The following is a 16,079-nucleotide window of genomic DNA, read 5'->3' on the forward strand; positions in this document are numbered from 1 at the left end:
CTTGTTGACATTGTGGACTCGTCGGATACTGTAGATCAGAATCTGTCTGCCTCCTGCCAAATCCACAGCATTGGTTCAAATCTGCACATAATGAATCTTCATTAGACATACACTGCTGCTGAAAAGTTTGGGTTCAGTGAGATGTTTTTGAAAGAAATGAATATTTTTATTCAGCAAGGATACAATAAATTGATCAGAAATGACAGTTAAGATATTTATAATGTTATGAAAGATTTCTATTTTAAATAAATGCTGTTCTTTTGAACTTTTTATTCATCAATGAATGCTTCACAGTTTCAGGGAGAAGCACAACTGTCTTCTTGAGCAGCAAGTGAGCATATTAGATGATTTCTGGAAGGATCATGTGACACTGAAGACTGGAGTAATGATGCTGAAAATTCAGCTTTGTGTCGCAGGAATAAATTACATTTTAAAATATATTCAAATAGAAACCAGCTATTTTAATTTGTAATAATATTTCATAATTTTGCTGTTCTTACTGTGTTTTTGATTAAATAAATGCAGCCTTGGTGAGCAGAAGAGTCTTCTTTCTCACAGTAAAAAATGTACTGCTCCCAGGCTTTTGAATGGTAGTGTAACTCAACATGCTTCTGCAATAAAGGACTATGGAAAAATTATGAAGATGCATTTTCACTCAGAATCATAATTTATGTACACTTACATTTATACAGTTAGCAGATGCTTTTATCCAAAGCAGTTTGTCAAAGAGCCAACAGTATTCGTGATCCACAATGCCAAGCTTATTATTAGATTAAGAATATGGAATATGAATGAAGCAGGTCTATATTGGATTTCTACAATCCATGTAAACAAACATTTGTTTCATTGACTTTTCTGCCAGGATATCCAATAATTCTGGAGGGTTCAGAAGTCTAATACACACACAAAGACGTCCTGTTTCGTGTTAACTCAGAGTTTGTCCTCATATGACAGTAAAATCCTGCAGGTTACATTTCAGCAGTGATTTCAAATCCATATTTACCTAAACACACACACACTAGTCTGTTCTCTTGCTGGAAAAAGATGTTTAGATAAAGACGTTTCTCGAGCAATATGAGCGAAAATCCTTTGAGACCCTGTGTGTTTGTGTCTGTATTTCACCTTGGTGTTTGTGTGCCTCTGTGTGTTTAGAGGAGAAGGCCCAACTGGGGATCACCATGAGTGACATAATGGACGACCAATCAGCTGTGGGCTCTCAGAAGGAGGAGGAGTCAGCTATCAACCTCCCATCCACACCCACACCTCAGCAGCAGCACACTGACCCCGCCTCCCCAACGGTCGCCACGACGCCCGAGCCGCCTCCCGTTGCCTGCGGCAACAAAGTGATGACGAGATCCTCGGAGATGGATCTGGAATATGAGGTGAATATTTGAAGAGTCAGAAATCATGTTTTTTCATTGTGCATTCCAATTAATCTCAATCAAACTGCAGTTGGGTTATTTTGATTAGGTTAAAAATAACTAAAAAATACATCTAACTAACACAATAAAAACATGATAACATAATACAAAACATGATTTTTGAATTTTTGAATTTTAAAAAACGGAGCTATCTGTTTTTGCAAATAAACTCTTCATTTGTACTGATGGAGCACTCGTAAAAATAATGGCTCTTATTTGGTTTAAATAGGGTACACTTTGGTATTCCATGACTTGATGTGAGTTTGGTTATTTATTTATTTTTAATATTTATTAGATGTGCAAAATAAACCATTATTTAAAATCAAATTAAAAGTAGATTGATTTAAATTTGATTTAATATCAGCAAGCTAAGGCTGTAAAAAAAAAATTATACGCAAATATTTTCTCCTCACTTTTTGTGGCTTTGTTTTTCATACTTGATTGCCAGTGCAATTCCAGAGCCAACAAATATTATTTAATATTTGTTAATATTTAATATTTATGATTATACACTAGTTTGATTTAATGCTGATTTTTTTTAATTATGATTAATATAAATTAATAAAACATTGCAATAGTATTAACATTTTATTTAGTTTAAAATTTTTATTTTAAAATAATCACAGTAAAAATCATATTTTTTTTATTATTTAAGTGTTTTATTTTAATTTTTTTATTATTTGAATAAGTTGCCATTAAACAAGTATTTTTTGTTTTATATTTAATTTATTTATTGTTTATTAATTTGTGTGTGTATTTATTGATTATATATTTTTTTTGTTTATTATAAATGAACAAACAGTACAACAGTATTATTACTAATTATTTTTCTGTAATATTAATCAACATAATTTATATTTATTATTTTATTTAAATATATGTATTATGATTCTAAATTAAATGCATATAAATTAAAATTAATTATGAATTAGATAACAATATTAATTAATATTAAAAATATGAAATAGTTGTAAATGAACATTACATTTAAATTTTTCGTATAGAAAATAAAACCTTGAATAGTTAGACTTCCTAAGGTTGATTTTTTTTTTTTTTCATGCAGCTCTTTTTTCTAGTTAAATTGACTCAATTTTAGGCTTTATCGTGTTCCTAATTGTGGTGTTACAGCACATTAGATTCAGCAAAGTAGCCCTTCTTATCAAGAATCAGGTTTTTCTGTCATGTAACCTGCAGTGTGTGAGGTTTCGGTGACGCTGTGTGTTTCAGGACGGCCGTGGGTTCGGGATCGGAGAGCTGGTCTGGGGGAAGCTGCGGGGATTCTCCTGGTGGCCCGGCCGGATTGTGTCATGGTGGATGGCAGGTCGCAGTCGGGCCGCTGAAGGCACCCGCTGGGTCATGTGGTTTGGAGATGGCAAATTCTCAGTGGTGAGTCAGTCGACCAATCAGGATCCTTCATGAGTGCTGATAAGAGACGTTACAATGAGCGTCCTCTCCTCTGTCAGGTGTGTGTGGAAAAGCTGTTGCCCTTGAGCACATTTTGCACGTCTTTTCATCAGCCCACCTACAACAAACAGCCCATGTACAGAAAAGCCATCTATGAAGTTTTACAGGCAAGTCATGATATTTCTCTTTCGTGTGTGTTATTGTGTGTGTATGTGTGTGTTTTCTCATGTTGTTTTTGTGGATCCCTGTTCAGACGGCGGGTATGCGTGCCGGTAAACCGTTCCCTGTGTGTGTGTCCGCCGATGACCCGGACATATCGAACAGTGTTGAAGTGCACACGCAGCAGATGATTGAATGGGCCAGCACTGGGTTTCTCCCTTCCGGTGCCAAAGGCCTGGAGCCGCCACCAGGTAATGTATCTAACAAACACACAGCCACAGGCCCAGATTAGAGTTTTATTATGTAAGAAACTATTTTATTACAATAAAAATTTTTATCAATATTTTTATAATTGTGTACTGAGAGTTAATTATTTATCACTATAATTTATTACTACTTAAAATATTATTGTGAAATATATTGTTAAATATAAATAAAATAATTTAGCAATTTATTATAATTTATGATTATTATTTTTATTGTTATAATTTTTTCATGATATTTCATAATTTAATGAATGCTATTTGTTTTATTTTGATATATTTTATTATTGCTTGTATTATATTTTTTATTTTAATTAATGGTATTTAATTAATTACATTAATGTATTGTTGTTGTTGTTTTTATTATTTGTTTTGTGTATTTTTTATATATTTTTAAACAAGTTTTAATAATTGTATTTTAAATTTATTTTGATTCATTTAATTTAATTTATAATTCTGTTATAATTTATAACATTTTATCATTTTTAATTATGTTGCTCAAATAATTTTTTAGGACAAACCTGATTATTTGGCCTTGGAGGAATTAGATGAGATTAATTAATAATATCTTTATAATTAATTAATACTACAAATATTGTTATATACAGTATGTTATAAATGAAAATATTTACTATTGCTTTTTATTATTTATTAGATTTATATTTTTAAGAGTAAAAAAAATATAATTTAATTGCAATTTTATTTTAATTAATTACATTTTATTTATTTATTCTGTTGCTAAAATTATTTTTGGATAGCATAGACCTGCTAATTTAGCCTTTGAAGAATTCGTTGAGAAATGTTTAGCCATTGAGAGACTTTTTTGAGTTCAGACAGATCTGAACAAACATTGTGGAGTTCTCTTTTGAAACCATGTAGGAGACAAAATATAAATTCCTGTGCTCTTATTCTCAACAGAAACTGAGCCTTTGATCTCATTGCTGTCTAAGATATACAGTTGCGATATTAAAGAGATTTGTGTGTGTATTTTTGTGTGTCCTCTAGCGGAGCGAAGCCCGTATACTGAGGTCTATCCAGAGATGTGGGTGGAGCCTGAGGCCGCTGCGTACACGGCTCCGCCCCCTGCCAAGAAACCCAGGAAGAACAGTGTCGAGAAACCCAAAATCAAAGAGATTATTGATGAAGGAACTCGAGGTATCTCACACACACACACACACACACACACACACACACACACACACACACACACACACAGTAAACCAGCTTCACATTTCACATACATTGTGTTTTGTTTTCCTCAGAGAGACTCGTGTATGAAGTCAGACAAAAGTGTCGCAATATTGAAGGTGAGTTTGCTGTTGAATGTGATCTTTGAATTAAAAAAACAATATATATATATATATATATATATATATATATATATATATATATACACACACACAAAACAACTTATGTATGGTGTGTGGTATACATATTTATTTATTTATTTATTTATTTATTTATTTTAAGTTAAGACACATTTGACAACAGTCATCAAAACTAAAATAATTGTTTTTAAGTTAAAAAGAAAACAAATCTGTAAAAATTAGGAAATTAAATATATTTAAATATTTGAAGTCTTATATGAATAAGAAATGTAATTCTTCTATTAAATATATAATTAGTATTTTAATATATATTTACACACACACACACACACACACACACACACAATAAGAAACATATATATATATATTCAAATAATAATAATTATATATATATTGCATATAGATAGATAGATATTTAAATACATAGCTTTTGAAATATAATATAATATATTGAAATACAAAAAATATATGTAAATATAATTATTAAAATACTAAATATATTGTAATATTATTATTCAAATTATTATTTTATATATAGAATATAATTATTAAAATGCTAATAATAGTTTAAGATATGTAAATGAATAAAATTCTCAATTAAATTGTACATACTTATTTAATTAGATATTCAAATGTACAGTTTTTTATTAAAATGGTAAAGTTGAGCACACTGTATATCACACAGTGTGCTCTGTTACGTTCTGCCTGTTTTGGCAAATGTGGCAGGTCAGAGGGTCATAGGTCAATGTGCACAGTATGCATACTGCATAAATAATAAAAGTACAGTCACATGCTATTCCAAACATCACCATGGAGTTGTTCTGTGTGCAGATATTTGTATTTCCTGTGGAAGTCTGAACGTTGCACTAGAACATCCTCTGTTTATCGGAGCCATGTGCCAGAGCTGCAAGGTACACATGCACACCTGTCAATCAAGCCTGTTCTGACTTCTGATTGGTGCTGAGGCGGTGTTCTCCTCCCCTACAGAACAGCTTCCTGGAGTGCGCGTATCAGTACGACGATGACGGTTATCAGTCATACTGCACCATCTGCTGCGGAGGACGAGAAGTGCTCATGTGTGGGAACAACAACTGCTGCAGGTGAGTGTGTGTGGGTTTGTTCACTATCTGAGAGAGATCTGTGAGGTGTAAAATTGATCGCCTTCTGCTAATTCACGCCTGCACGCTAGGTGGTGCTGACCAACAATGCATTTTTCCTCAGATATCACATAACGTTATATGGATTTAACATTGTTCCCTGCTTAGTATACAGCAATAAATTAAGATCTACACCAGAAACACAAACTATCTATAATGCTTACAAGAATGCATGGTAAAATATTAGCATCAAGCTAAACTTGAATATTTGTGCACATTCATGTTTTTATTTTAATTCTATAATAGGCTGACATGCTGTATTTGTATATTATATAATGGATTAAACACTACACCTGCTTATCATTTGTCAACTTTATTGTTATAAAAATACCATGAGCTGCATAAAAACACATACAGAAAATGTATTATAGTAATCATACGTCTATTTGCTTTCATTTTTCATTTGTAGAAAAAAATGTTTCTCTCAGTTTTTTTATATGCAGAGATATGCTTGACTAGAGTGAACTCTCTTTGATTAAAAATGGAAGAAAACGGACAGTGCTTTTCATATCACATAATTTAGAAGAAAATTAATAATTATATAATTATGATGAGACACTTATCACAAGAGACGAGACACGAGACTGGGTTCACGAGAACAAGACAAGATTCAAGATTCAATGATGAAATATATAGCAGAAAATAGTCTTTTATTCAACTGAAAAACACAAAATGCAAAAAATGTAGGTGCATTTTGAAATACTTCATGAAATTAAACTTTTTAAAATGTTTAATGAATTATATGCAGCAATAAACAACATGTTAACTAGAGCTGCACAATTCTGGATAAATTGAGAATAATGTTTTTTTTAATATACATAAATTGAAGATCACAATTCTCTCACGATTCCAAAGAAAAAAAAATATTAGAAAACTAAAAATAAAATTTATTAGTGGTTCTGATTAATTGTTCATTGCTTAAGTCTTTTTAAAAAATATATTCATTTGAACAACAACAACAACAAAAAAAAGTAAATGAAGGAGTCAGAGTCAATTCATAAAAACCTGTTTTTCAAATAGAATCTTTTGAATGAACGATTCAATGACAAATACTTTTTTTTAAACGTGCAGTTGTCGCCACCTCGTGGCTGAAGAGTATAAGCGTTACAATACGTACACGCGTTAAGATACTTTTGTTTTGATCGCTACTGTAGAGAGAATAAGTGTTTATACCCAAACTATAAACTTTTATATCAATACTTCTGTTATCTAAATGTCTGTAACAGAAATAATGATGTGTGGTTGAAAAAACTGTTTGTGTTGCTCTTTCTGGATCGGCTGCAGCATGAATGATTCATTAACATGGACAGCAACAAAACGTGCTTCTCACGCTCCGCTGACACTGACATAGCTAAATCGTTGTCATTCTGGAATAAGATCGCGTGGGTGTTTGAATTGAGATCGCCATCTTTAAACAATTAACTGTGCAGCTCTAATGTAAACACCCACAATTTGTAATGCAAATTGTTTTGCGAGCATATCGTCACGTTCTCACGAGACCAGTCGTGCCACGAGATCTCATCACATCCCTAATTCTGCATAAAAATATGTGAGAATAAATCCGTTTTTAGATACCAATGATAACATGAACTCGGCATCCACTCTTTTCTGTCTTTCGCAATACTCTTCTTCGGTGTTTGTTTACACTGGTTTTTGAAACAGTGTCACCACTCTCATCCTTTTGTGCAACCACAGCGACGGCCTGTTTCATTGCGGAGTGATGGGGAAAAAAATGACACACAGGGCGAAAAAAAGCCTTGCTTCTGGTGTGAATAGCCCCATAGGGATCTAATGTTTCATGGTTTCACGTTCAGTGTGTAAAGGCCTTACCTCTGTGTTTGTGTAGGTGTTTCTGTGTGGAGTGTGTCGATCTGCTCGTGGGGTCCGGATCCGCACAGGTCGCTATCCGCGAAGACCCCTGGAACTGCTACATGTGCTGTAGCAGGAACGTCTCGGGCCTCCTGAGGCGCAGAGACGACTGGACCTCACGACTGCAGCTGTTCTTCGCCAACAACCATGACCAGGAGTTTGTGAGTCGACCTAGTGTGTGTCTTAGCAGTCTGGACACAAATTCGATAAGTTTTTTCTACTACAGTCATAAAGAATTACTCATAGCACAAATGAACGTTAAAGGAAATGGAGAATCAAGATGTTCTTTATGTTTACACATTTCAAAACTCTCCAGTTTAAAATATGGATTATTCTTTTCTACCCTTCTGAAATCACTCTTCAATAATGCTTTAATCAACACGTTTCACTAGTGTTAATTTCGTTAACGAAAACTATGACAAAAAAAAGCTTTTTTCCCATGACTAACGTGAGACGATGACGAGGCAACAATAAATGATAACTGTGTTTATATCAACATGCAATATGATTGGCGATAAAAGATGAGACTAAAATGAATTTTAAAAATTAAAAACTTTTTCATCAAAAAATGAGACTAAATATTATTGCGGACTGCTGTGCACACCTCTGCTACACAAGCTTTCATGTGTGCGGTTGCCAGATAAGTATCTAGAGCTCAAATCCCCAAACCAGAGCTTCTTTGTTAAAAGAATACATTTACATTTTGCTTAATTTTGCAATCTGGCAACCATGCGCACACTTTTGATCAGTTTAACCATTATACAGCATGATGAAAATGGGACCAAGATTTCATTTCAGGACTACGACTAATTAAAAAAAACTAAGACTAAATAAAAAAAGGCTAACAAAATTAACACTACTTTTCACAATTAGTTCTTCTTGGTGGCTGCTATAAACAGTAAAAAAAACAGTAAAAACACATTAAAAGTTTTCGAGAGCGTTACACATGTAACACTTATGTAATATGCAAAGATGTTAGCCAATCATGTCATTGGCCGTTTCCATTTTATGGCTGGTTTTTTTTTATTTAAAAACATACTAAGAATTGTAAATGAAAATAAAAAAAATAAAAATAAAATAATTTAAAAAATTTATTTCATGACCTCTGTAAAAAAACAAAATCTGACCATTTTTTTTCTCTCAGGAACCGCCAAAGTTGTATTCACCAATGTCAGCAGAGAAGAGGCAGCCAATCAGAGTGCTTTCTTTATTTGATGGCATCGCTACAGGTGAGATCACACCTGTGCTACTTTAGTGTCACTGAGATACTATTATAGTTTTTTTAATATTTTGAATTAAATTTTATTTATACATTTGCTGTTTTCTTTTTTTCATTTTGTTCTGTTTTTGTCATTTTTGTTTTTTGTCTACAGTTTTTTTATGAATTGTTATTTATTTATTCATTTCGTTGTTTTAGTTATTTTAGTACTTTAAGTTAAACTAAACAAAAATGAGAAATGTTGCCTTGGCAGCTTGGTGAAATAAAAAAAAGTTTTTTAAATGAATAAATAAATAGTCACATTGTAGTTGCATGATCATGGTGTTGTCTGTGTGAGTAAAACTGAAATTTGAGAAGTGATTTTTTTTTTTTTGTTGTTAGTAGGAAATAGAAATCATAGTAAATAAAAAATAAAAATAAAAGAACCTAAAACTAACTGACATACATACATACAGCTGTTTGTGTAATACAACCGAAATTTAAAGTGATTTGATGAAAAGAATTTGACAGGTTTTTTTACATGTTAGTAAACTGAAGTAAAAAATATTGAATGAAAACTAAAACTACAGAAAACTATAACTTATTGATAAGTAAGTAAATAAATAAATAAATATTTCGTAGTCATGATTATGGAGTAATCTGTGTCAGTGAAAGTGGTATTGAATTGATAGTGAATTGATGAAAACTATGACTACAATAAACAACTAGCTGATATAAATAAATAAATAATAAATAAATACTCTTTTTTAATTGCATGATGTTGGAGTCATCTGTGCAAATAAAACTGAAATTTACAGTAAGTTTGAAAATAGCATTAAAATAAAAACAACAAATGGAAAATATATATAAATCTACTAATAAAAAAGTGTTAAAGATTTAATTATTGTGTTTGTGTAGATTGCATTTTTTGTTGGTTATTAAAGGGACATTATAATTATTAATTGTGTGTCTTGTTGTTAATTATATCTTGTCGTAAATAATTATAACAGAATTTAAAAGGCATAGTGTAACATGAGTTGATTAGTGTTATAATTCACAAGATTGTACAATGCATTATAAGGGATTAAAAGGCATAATTAATGCATTAAAACTACTTTTATAAAGCATTATAAATACAGGTTTTAATGTCACCCATCCCCTCTGTGGGACGCCTAAGTTTACTTTATTATATTACAATTAAATCCATAATCTAATCAAGACAAACTATATATCGTTGGAAAGGTCTAAGACTCCTAAATAGATATTTTACCAATGTTTTTTCATTAAAAATTATTTAGGAAAAGTAATAGATTAATTTATGAAAAGAGTGCACCTCAAAAATCTACATCATAACATGAGTTCTGACCTTTGTCTTAGCGGCTTTTTCTCTGTCACACTTTAGAAATCATCAGAAATTATATATCAGTTGAAAACTTAAAATCTCAAAATTCATCCTTTGAAACCCATTTTAAAATCAGACATTGCATTTCCATGAACATGGTACATTAATATCATGTTACAAAATGTTTTCATTCATGAATTATAAAAATTTAATTTGGATTGTGCACTTACAATCTATGTTCAAAAATGTGAGTGACAGTTAAGGGGATAAGAAAAGTGTTACCAAAATAAATGTAATTTTAAAAAACTTTAACAATAAAATGAACAGTATTGCACATCATTTCTTTTATTTTTAGTGAACTGTCCCTTTGATCAAACTCATGTGGTAGTGTGTGTGTGTTTTGCTGTCAGGGCTGCTGGTGCTGAAGGATCTGGGCATTCAGGTGGATCGGTACGTGGCGTCAGAGGTGTGTGAGGACTCCATCACGGTGGGGATCGTGCGACACCACGGAAAGATCATGTATGTGGGAGACGTCAGGAACATCACACACAAGCATGTGAGCATGTGTCTTCCTCTCTGTCCCTCATTGTCTTTTATATTCGACACATTTCTGACGTCTCTCTCTGTTTGCGTCACGTGCTTCCCTGTAGATTCAGGAGTGGGGGCCGTTTGATCTGGTGATCGGTGGAAGCCCCTGTAACGATCTGTCCATCGTCAACCCTGCCAGGAAAGGCCTGTTCGGTACGACGCTCACTCTCCAGCAGCAAAACCACAAGGTATGTGTGCATACTGATGCATTTGTTGTAAGGAGTGTTTTTTCTTGTGTGTAGAGGGCACCGGGCGTCTGTTCTTTGAGTTCTACCGGCTGCTTCATGAAGCGCGACCTAAAGAAGGAGACGAGCGACCGTTCTTCTGGCTGTTTGAAAATGTCGTCGCCATGGGAATCAGTGACAAGAGAGACATCTCACGCTTTCTGGAGGTGTGTGCACACTCGAGACAAACACACACTCACATGCACAGAGTGAATCATGTGTGCTGTTATCAGCGCTGCCCACTTGTGGCTGTACATATAACAGACATTGTGCACAAACTGTATCTGGACACTGAAAAATGTCTGAATTCCACTAACATCTGACAAACACAAAGTCATTTTCTTCGTTTTCAACACTACATCTATTGTTTTATTATTTAAAACCGGAATTTTTTGTGAAATGTAGCTTTATGACACTTGGGACACTTGTATCTAATGCAGTGACTTTGAGGTTAACTGATATTGATATTTATTTTATTAAGTGTTTTTAAATTAATCAATTCCCTTTGATTTTTTATTGTGTTTATTTAAAATACAATAAATATTTCATTATGATACTGTATGAAAATATAACATTTATTTTGTCAAATATTTTTTTTACGTTATTATTATTTTTAGTGTTTTATTTAATGCATTGACATTCAGGCAGTGTCTAAATACATTTTAGAGTCACTGCACACTGCATATATATATAGAGAGAGAGAGAGATATTAGTTTGAGATCAGTAAAATTATTTTTTCAAAGAAATTATTACTTTTATTCAGCAACGATGCATGACTTGATCAAAGGTAAATACATTATTATGTTAGAAAAGATTTCTATTTCAAATAAATGCTGTTCCTTTGAATTTTCTTTTCATCAAAGAATCCTGAAAAAAAACGTATCACGGTTTCCAAAAAAAATATTATTCAAATATTATAACTGTTTATTAACATTGATAATAATGATAAATATATAATCAGTGTTTCCTGTTCATCAAATCCGCATATTAGAATGATTTCTGAAAGTGCGTGTGACTCTGGAGACTGGAGTAATGATGCTGAAAATTCAGCTTTAAATTACAGGATTAAAACTCATTTTAAAATATATTCAAATAGAAAACAGTTATTTTAAATTGCAATCATATTTTGCAATATTTACTGTATTTTTGATTAAATAAATGCAGCCTTAATGAGCATAAGAGAGTTGTTTTAAAAACATGACAAAATCTTGCCTAAACCTGACTTTCTTCTGCAATATAATGTTGAATATAACGGTTCTGTCTGTGTTCAGTGTAATCCAGTGATGATCGACGCTAAGGAGGTGTCTGCGGCACACAGAGCTCGATACTTCTGGGGAAACTTGCCTGGAATGAACCGGTACAACTGCTTGAAAATCTGCTGTATGAGTGAGATTAGATGAGATCGTTTACATGTGAAACAGGCATGAAAAGTGAACATCAGAAAAAACAAGGGATCAAACTCTCTCTGTCTTTCTCTCAGTCCTCTGACTGCCATGATGAACGACAGACTCGAGCTGCAAGACTGTCTGGAGCATGGACGCACAGCTAAGGTGTGTGGGTTCATTTGGAAGGTTTTGTTGTACATTAAAATCAAAGATAGTTTGAACAGGTTGTCATTATTCCTGATGGGGTTTTTTTGTAAGTTGTTGTTGACTATATCCAGATTTCATTTCACATGGAGTCTCAAGTTTTGAGGCTCGTTGAGGTAGAGCTGAATTTATATTTCTATTTTTTTCAGTTCGGAAAAGTGCGAACTATCACAACTCGCTCAAACTCAATAAAACAAGGCAAAGACCAGCACTACCCTGTCTACATGAACAATAAAGAGGATATCCTGTGGTGCACGGAGATGGAGAGGTGAGGGCCTTCTGGGTATTATTTCATGCCAAAATCTTACAGCATGACAAATTATTTTCATGAAACGTATTCTTATTTCTCCCGAAATCTAAAATATATTTAAAAAAAAAATTGTATTATTAAATAAAAATAATAAAATAAAATTATTAAATCAATATAAAATGTAAATCATAATTTATTAAAAAATATATATATATATAAATATAAATATATTAGGGGTATAACGCTACACGTGTTCGTACTGTATGGTTCACGGGGCAAATTCCAAATGGAAGTGATCCTCCCTATGCCTTTGGAGTGAACAGGGCACATGCGTGCCATTATGTAGTCATTTGGAATGCACTTGGCAAAGGGAGCAGTAATTTCCTCATTATCTTCAGCTGGCATTTTTTTTATATTATGCTATATAATATAAAAATAATATTTTTTAATATTTTTTATTTATAATATTATCAGTGAATTATCATTGAATTAGATTTTGTAGAAATTTCTCCATTTCTCCATACGGTCCAGGCAACGGGTCAAACAGAAAATGTGTGCTGCATTAATCATGCATTAATAAAATTTGTGCGTTAAAATAAGTTTGCGTTAACGCATTATTAACATGTTAATTTTTATATATATATATATAAGTGCTGTCAAACAATTAATCGCGATTAATCACATCCAAAATAAAAGTTTTTATTTACATAATTGTAAATTAAAGTTTAATTTAAATTACATTTTTAATTAAAGTTTCAAGATGAAAAATAACTTTTATGTTGATTGAATGGATTTATTCCATTTTGGGGAAAAAAATAATCAGTTTTTATAATAATTCTTTGAAAATCAAAATCTGGATTTGAATATTTAATGTTATTATAACCTCAAGATTCTATGTGAAAGTTTGAAACAGAAAATAGTAGTTATCATCTTGAACCCAAACTCTTCATATATATGTATATATTTATATTTATATTTATATACTTTTGAATTCATGAGATTCACCTGTATGTACTTGTGTGTAAAATCCACTGCTGTGTGTGTTACAGAGTTTTCGGCTTCCCCGTCCATTACACAGATGTGTCCAACATGAGTCGTCTCGCCAGGCAAAGGCTTCTGGGAAGGTCGTGGAGCGTGCCTGTGATTCGCCACCTCTTCGCTCCGCTGAAGGAATACTTTGCCTGTTACTGAAGCTCCACCCACCACACATCATGATGGCGTCGTGACATCCCTCCTCTTCCTTTCCTGCATATCCAATAAGTTCCACCTTCTTGTGGTTTTAATTTTTGCTTGTGGCCTCTGAATGGCTGGTGCTATCCTAATATTACTATTCAACCCACTAGACAGCCACAGTTCAGATATTTATTGGAAAACAATTTATTTGAGTCCAGATTTTTGATTTTCTTGTATTTTATTGTCCGTCATTTTAGTTTTTTTTTTTTTTTTGTTTGGTCATGTTCCATTTTTTTTTTTTTTTTCTCTCTCACACAACTGACAGAAACAAAATGTGTGTGTGTTTGCAAGTGTATGTTTGTCCGAGTGTGAAAATATAGAGCACAAAGCACTGGATGACAGGTGTGAAACAGAAGCAGATGCTCTTTGAAAACTCAAAGCAGGCGAATCCCGTCCCCCAACCCTAAAACTTATGTTACCCCGTGAACTAACCAGGTATGATATGAAAACTTTCAAGAATCAAGTCATATTTGATGTTTAATATATAAAGAATCTCACAGAAAATATGTCTAGGTCATATTTCACCCTGCTATCAAAAGTAAAAAAAAAAGTAAAAAATGTTTTGCATTATTTTATTGATAATTAAGTACATTTACCCATTAAAATGGCATTACTGTAATATCTAAATTTAGTTTTTTCTTAACAGGGATTAATTAGCATTATTTATTTATTTTTGCATTATGGCATATATATATATATATATATATATATATATATATATATATATATATATATATATATATATATATATATATTATGGATGGGAAGATTCCCCGATTCGCTAGGTGCATCGGCATTAAAAAGTTAACGATGCGATGTATCGGTTTAAAAAGTGTACATTGGCTTCAAGTCGGCATTTGTATCGCGATGCATCGTTTCTAACATATTTGCATCGGTAAAAAATGATTTATTTAGAAATAATTACTAGTGGATGCACTATACTTTTATTATTTAGAAAGTGACTTATAATCTGTGACTGATTTCTCACCTCTAAACTGTTTCTGCATGAATATGACGAATCACAACACCACGGAGACCCGAGGAAAAGCGGGGATTAAAGTCCAAAACCTTACCTGAAATAACCTAACAAATCAATCAGGGCAAAATCGGTTCCATAAACGACAAATTAAGTTCACACAATCTCACTAATTTGTGCACGCTTATTCTTAAGAAGCCCTTAATGTCGATCATGTATCAAATCGATCCGCCATGACAAACAGCGAATATATTTGTGCTGTTTGATGCATTTGAGACGTTGTGTTTTCCTCAGTGCATAACTAACATGTCACAGGTATATTTTCCATCTGTAAATGTCAGAAAATCACGCAAATATATCCATGGCCGTAGCCAGGGTTTGAAAATGAGTGAGGTCCGGGGAATTGTTCTATTATAATAACCCCTACGAATACAAAAATACACTTTAAACACTTTTAAAGGGAAAGACATGTAGATGTTTGTGCAAGATGTTTTCTCTGTTTTGGAGGGATACCATATTTATTGCATCAAAATTTGTTAGTATTTTAGGTTAGGGGTGGATAATTTTATCAGTTGTTTATTAATCATGCAACAATACATATTACTGCTATAGTTTTCATTAATAATCATTGATGATAACTGTCTAGTGCTCTTTATTAATGTTTTTAACTTTTAACTACTATAGGCTACTGAATGAAATAGCATAGACTTCTTCATGCTTAGTGTTTGAGAAGGCTGTTCCATTTTATTCTGTAACCTACTTGTTCTACAGATCCTTGTACTGGTGTTAAATGCTGCTGTTTTTGGCAGATGTTTCTGACAGATTATCATGATTTATTTTTTTATTATTATTATTATTTATTATTTGCGTTTGCCTTACCAAATGTGGTATCCTGTCAGCAATAACCTTTGGCTTTTTTTATTACTGTCAGTTTAAGCGTCGGTGATGCAGTGTTGCCAGATATTATAAAACAAATTAAAAAAATAAAAATAAATCGAAATTATTTAAGATATTTGGAAATAAGATAAGATAAAGATATCACTGACTCTAATCTGCAACTTTCCACTTGACTGACTTT

General features: G+C 32.4%; 1 protein-coding gene across 4 annotated transcripts in view; it reads left to right on the forward strand.

Moving 5' to 3' along the window:
* LOC109065302 (DNA (cytosine-5)-methyltransferase 3A-like) overlaps nucleotides 1-14,248 on the forward strand; it is a 43,042-nt gene extending 28,794 nt beyond the window's left edge. Inside the window, exons 7-23 of one of the 4 annotated variants that reach the window (XM_042747018.1) lie at nucleotides 1,153-1,382; nucleotides 2,649-2,807; nucleotides 2,885-2,992; nucleotides 3,079-3,235; nucleotides 4,253-4,402; nucleotides 4,510-4,554; nucleotides 5,407-5,486; nucleotides 5,563-5,675; nucleotides 7,579-7,762; nucleotides 8,746-8,830; nucleotides 10,552-10,697; nucleotides 10,792-10,882; nucleotides 10,972-11,120; nucleotides 12,225-12,310; nucleotides 12,434-12,503; nucleotides 12,692-12,810; nucleotides 13,842-14,248. In XM_042747018.1, the coding sequence (XP_042602952.1) occupies nucleotides 1,153-1,382; nucleotides 2,649-2,807; nucleotides 2,885-2,992; nucleotides 3,079-3,235; nucleotides 4,253-4,402; nucleotides 4,510-4,554; nucleotides 5,407-5,486; nucleotides 5,563-5,675; nucleotides 7,579-7,762; nucleotides 8,746-8,830; nucleotides 10,552-10,697; nucleotides 10,792-10,882; nucleotides 10,972-11,120; nucleotides 12,225-12,310; nucleotides 12,434-12,503; nucleotides 12,692-12,810; nucleotides 13,842-13,983 (2,114 nt within the window). In that variant the 3' untranslated portion in view covers nucleotides 13,984-14,248. Of the gene's footprint in view, nucleotides 1-1,150; nucleotides 1,383-2,648; nucleotides 2,808-2,884; nucleotides 2,993-3,078; nucleotides 3,236-4,252; nucleotides 4,403-4,509; nucleotides 4,555-5,406; nucleotides 5,487-5,562; nucleotides 5,676-7,578; nucleotides 7,763-8,745; nucleotides 8,831-10,551; nucleotides 10,698-10,791; nucleotides 10,883-10,971; nucleotides 11,121-12,224; nucleotides 12,311-12,433; nucleotides 12,504-12,691; nucleotides 12,815-13,841 lie in introns of those variants that run through there. The other 3 variants (XM_042747020.1, XM_042747021.1, XM_042747019.1) reach the window with 3 other exon arrangements.
* Nucleotides 14,249-16,079: the final 1,831 nt, after the last annotated feature.

This window comes from Cyprinus carpio, chromosome B20 (genome assembly GCF_018340385.1).
Source record: "Cyprinus carpio isolate SPL01 chromosome B20, ASM1834038v1, whole genome shotgun sequence".
Taxonomy (NCBI): Eukaryota; Metazoa; Chordata; class Actinopteri; order Cypriniformes; family Cyprinidae; genus Cyprinus; species Cyprinus carpio.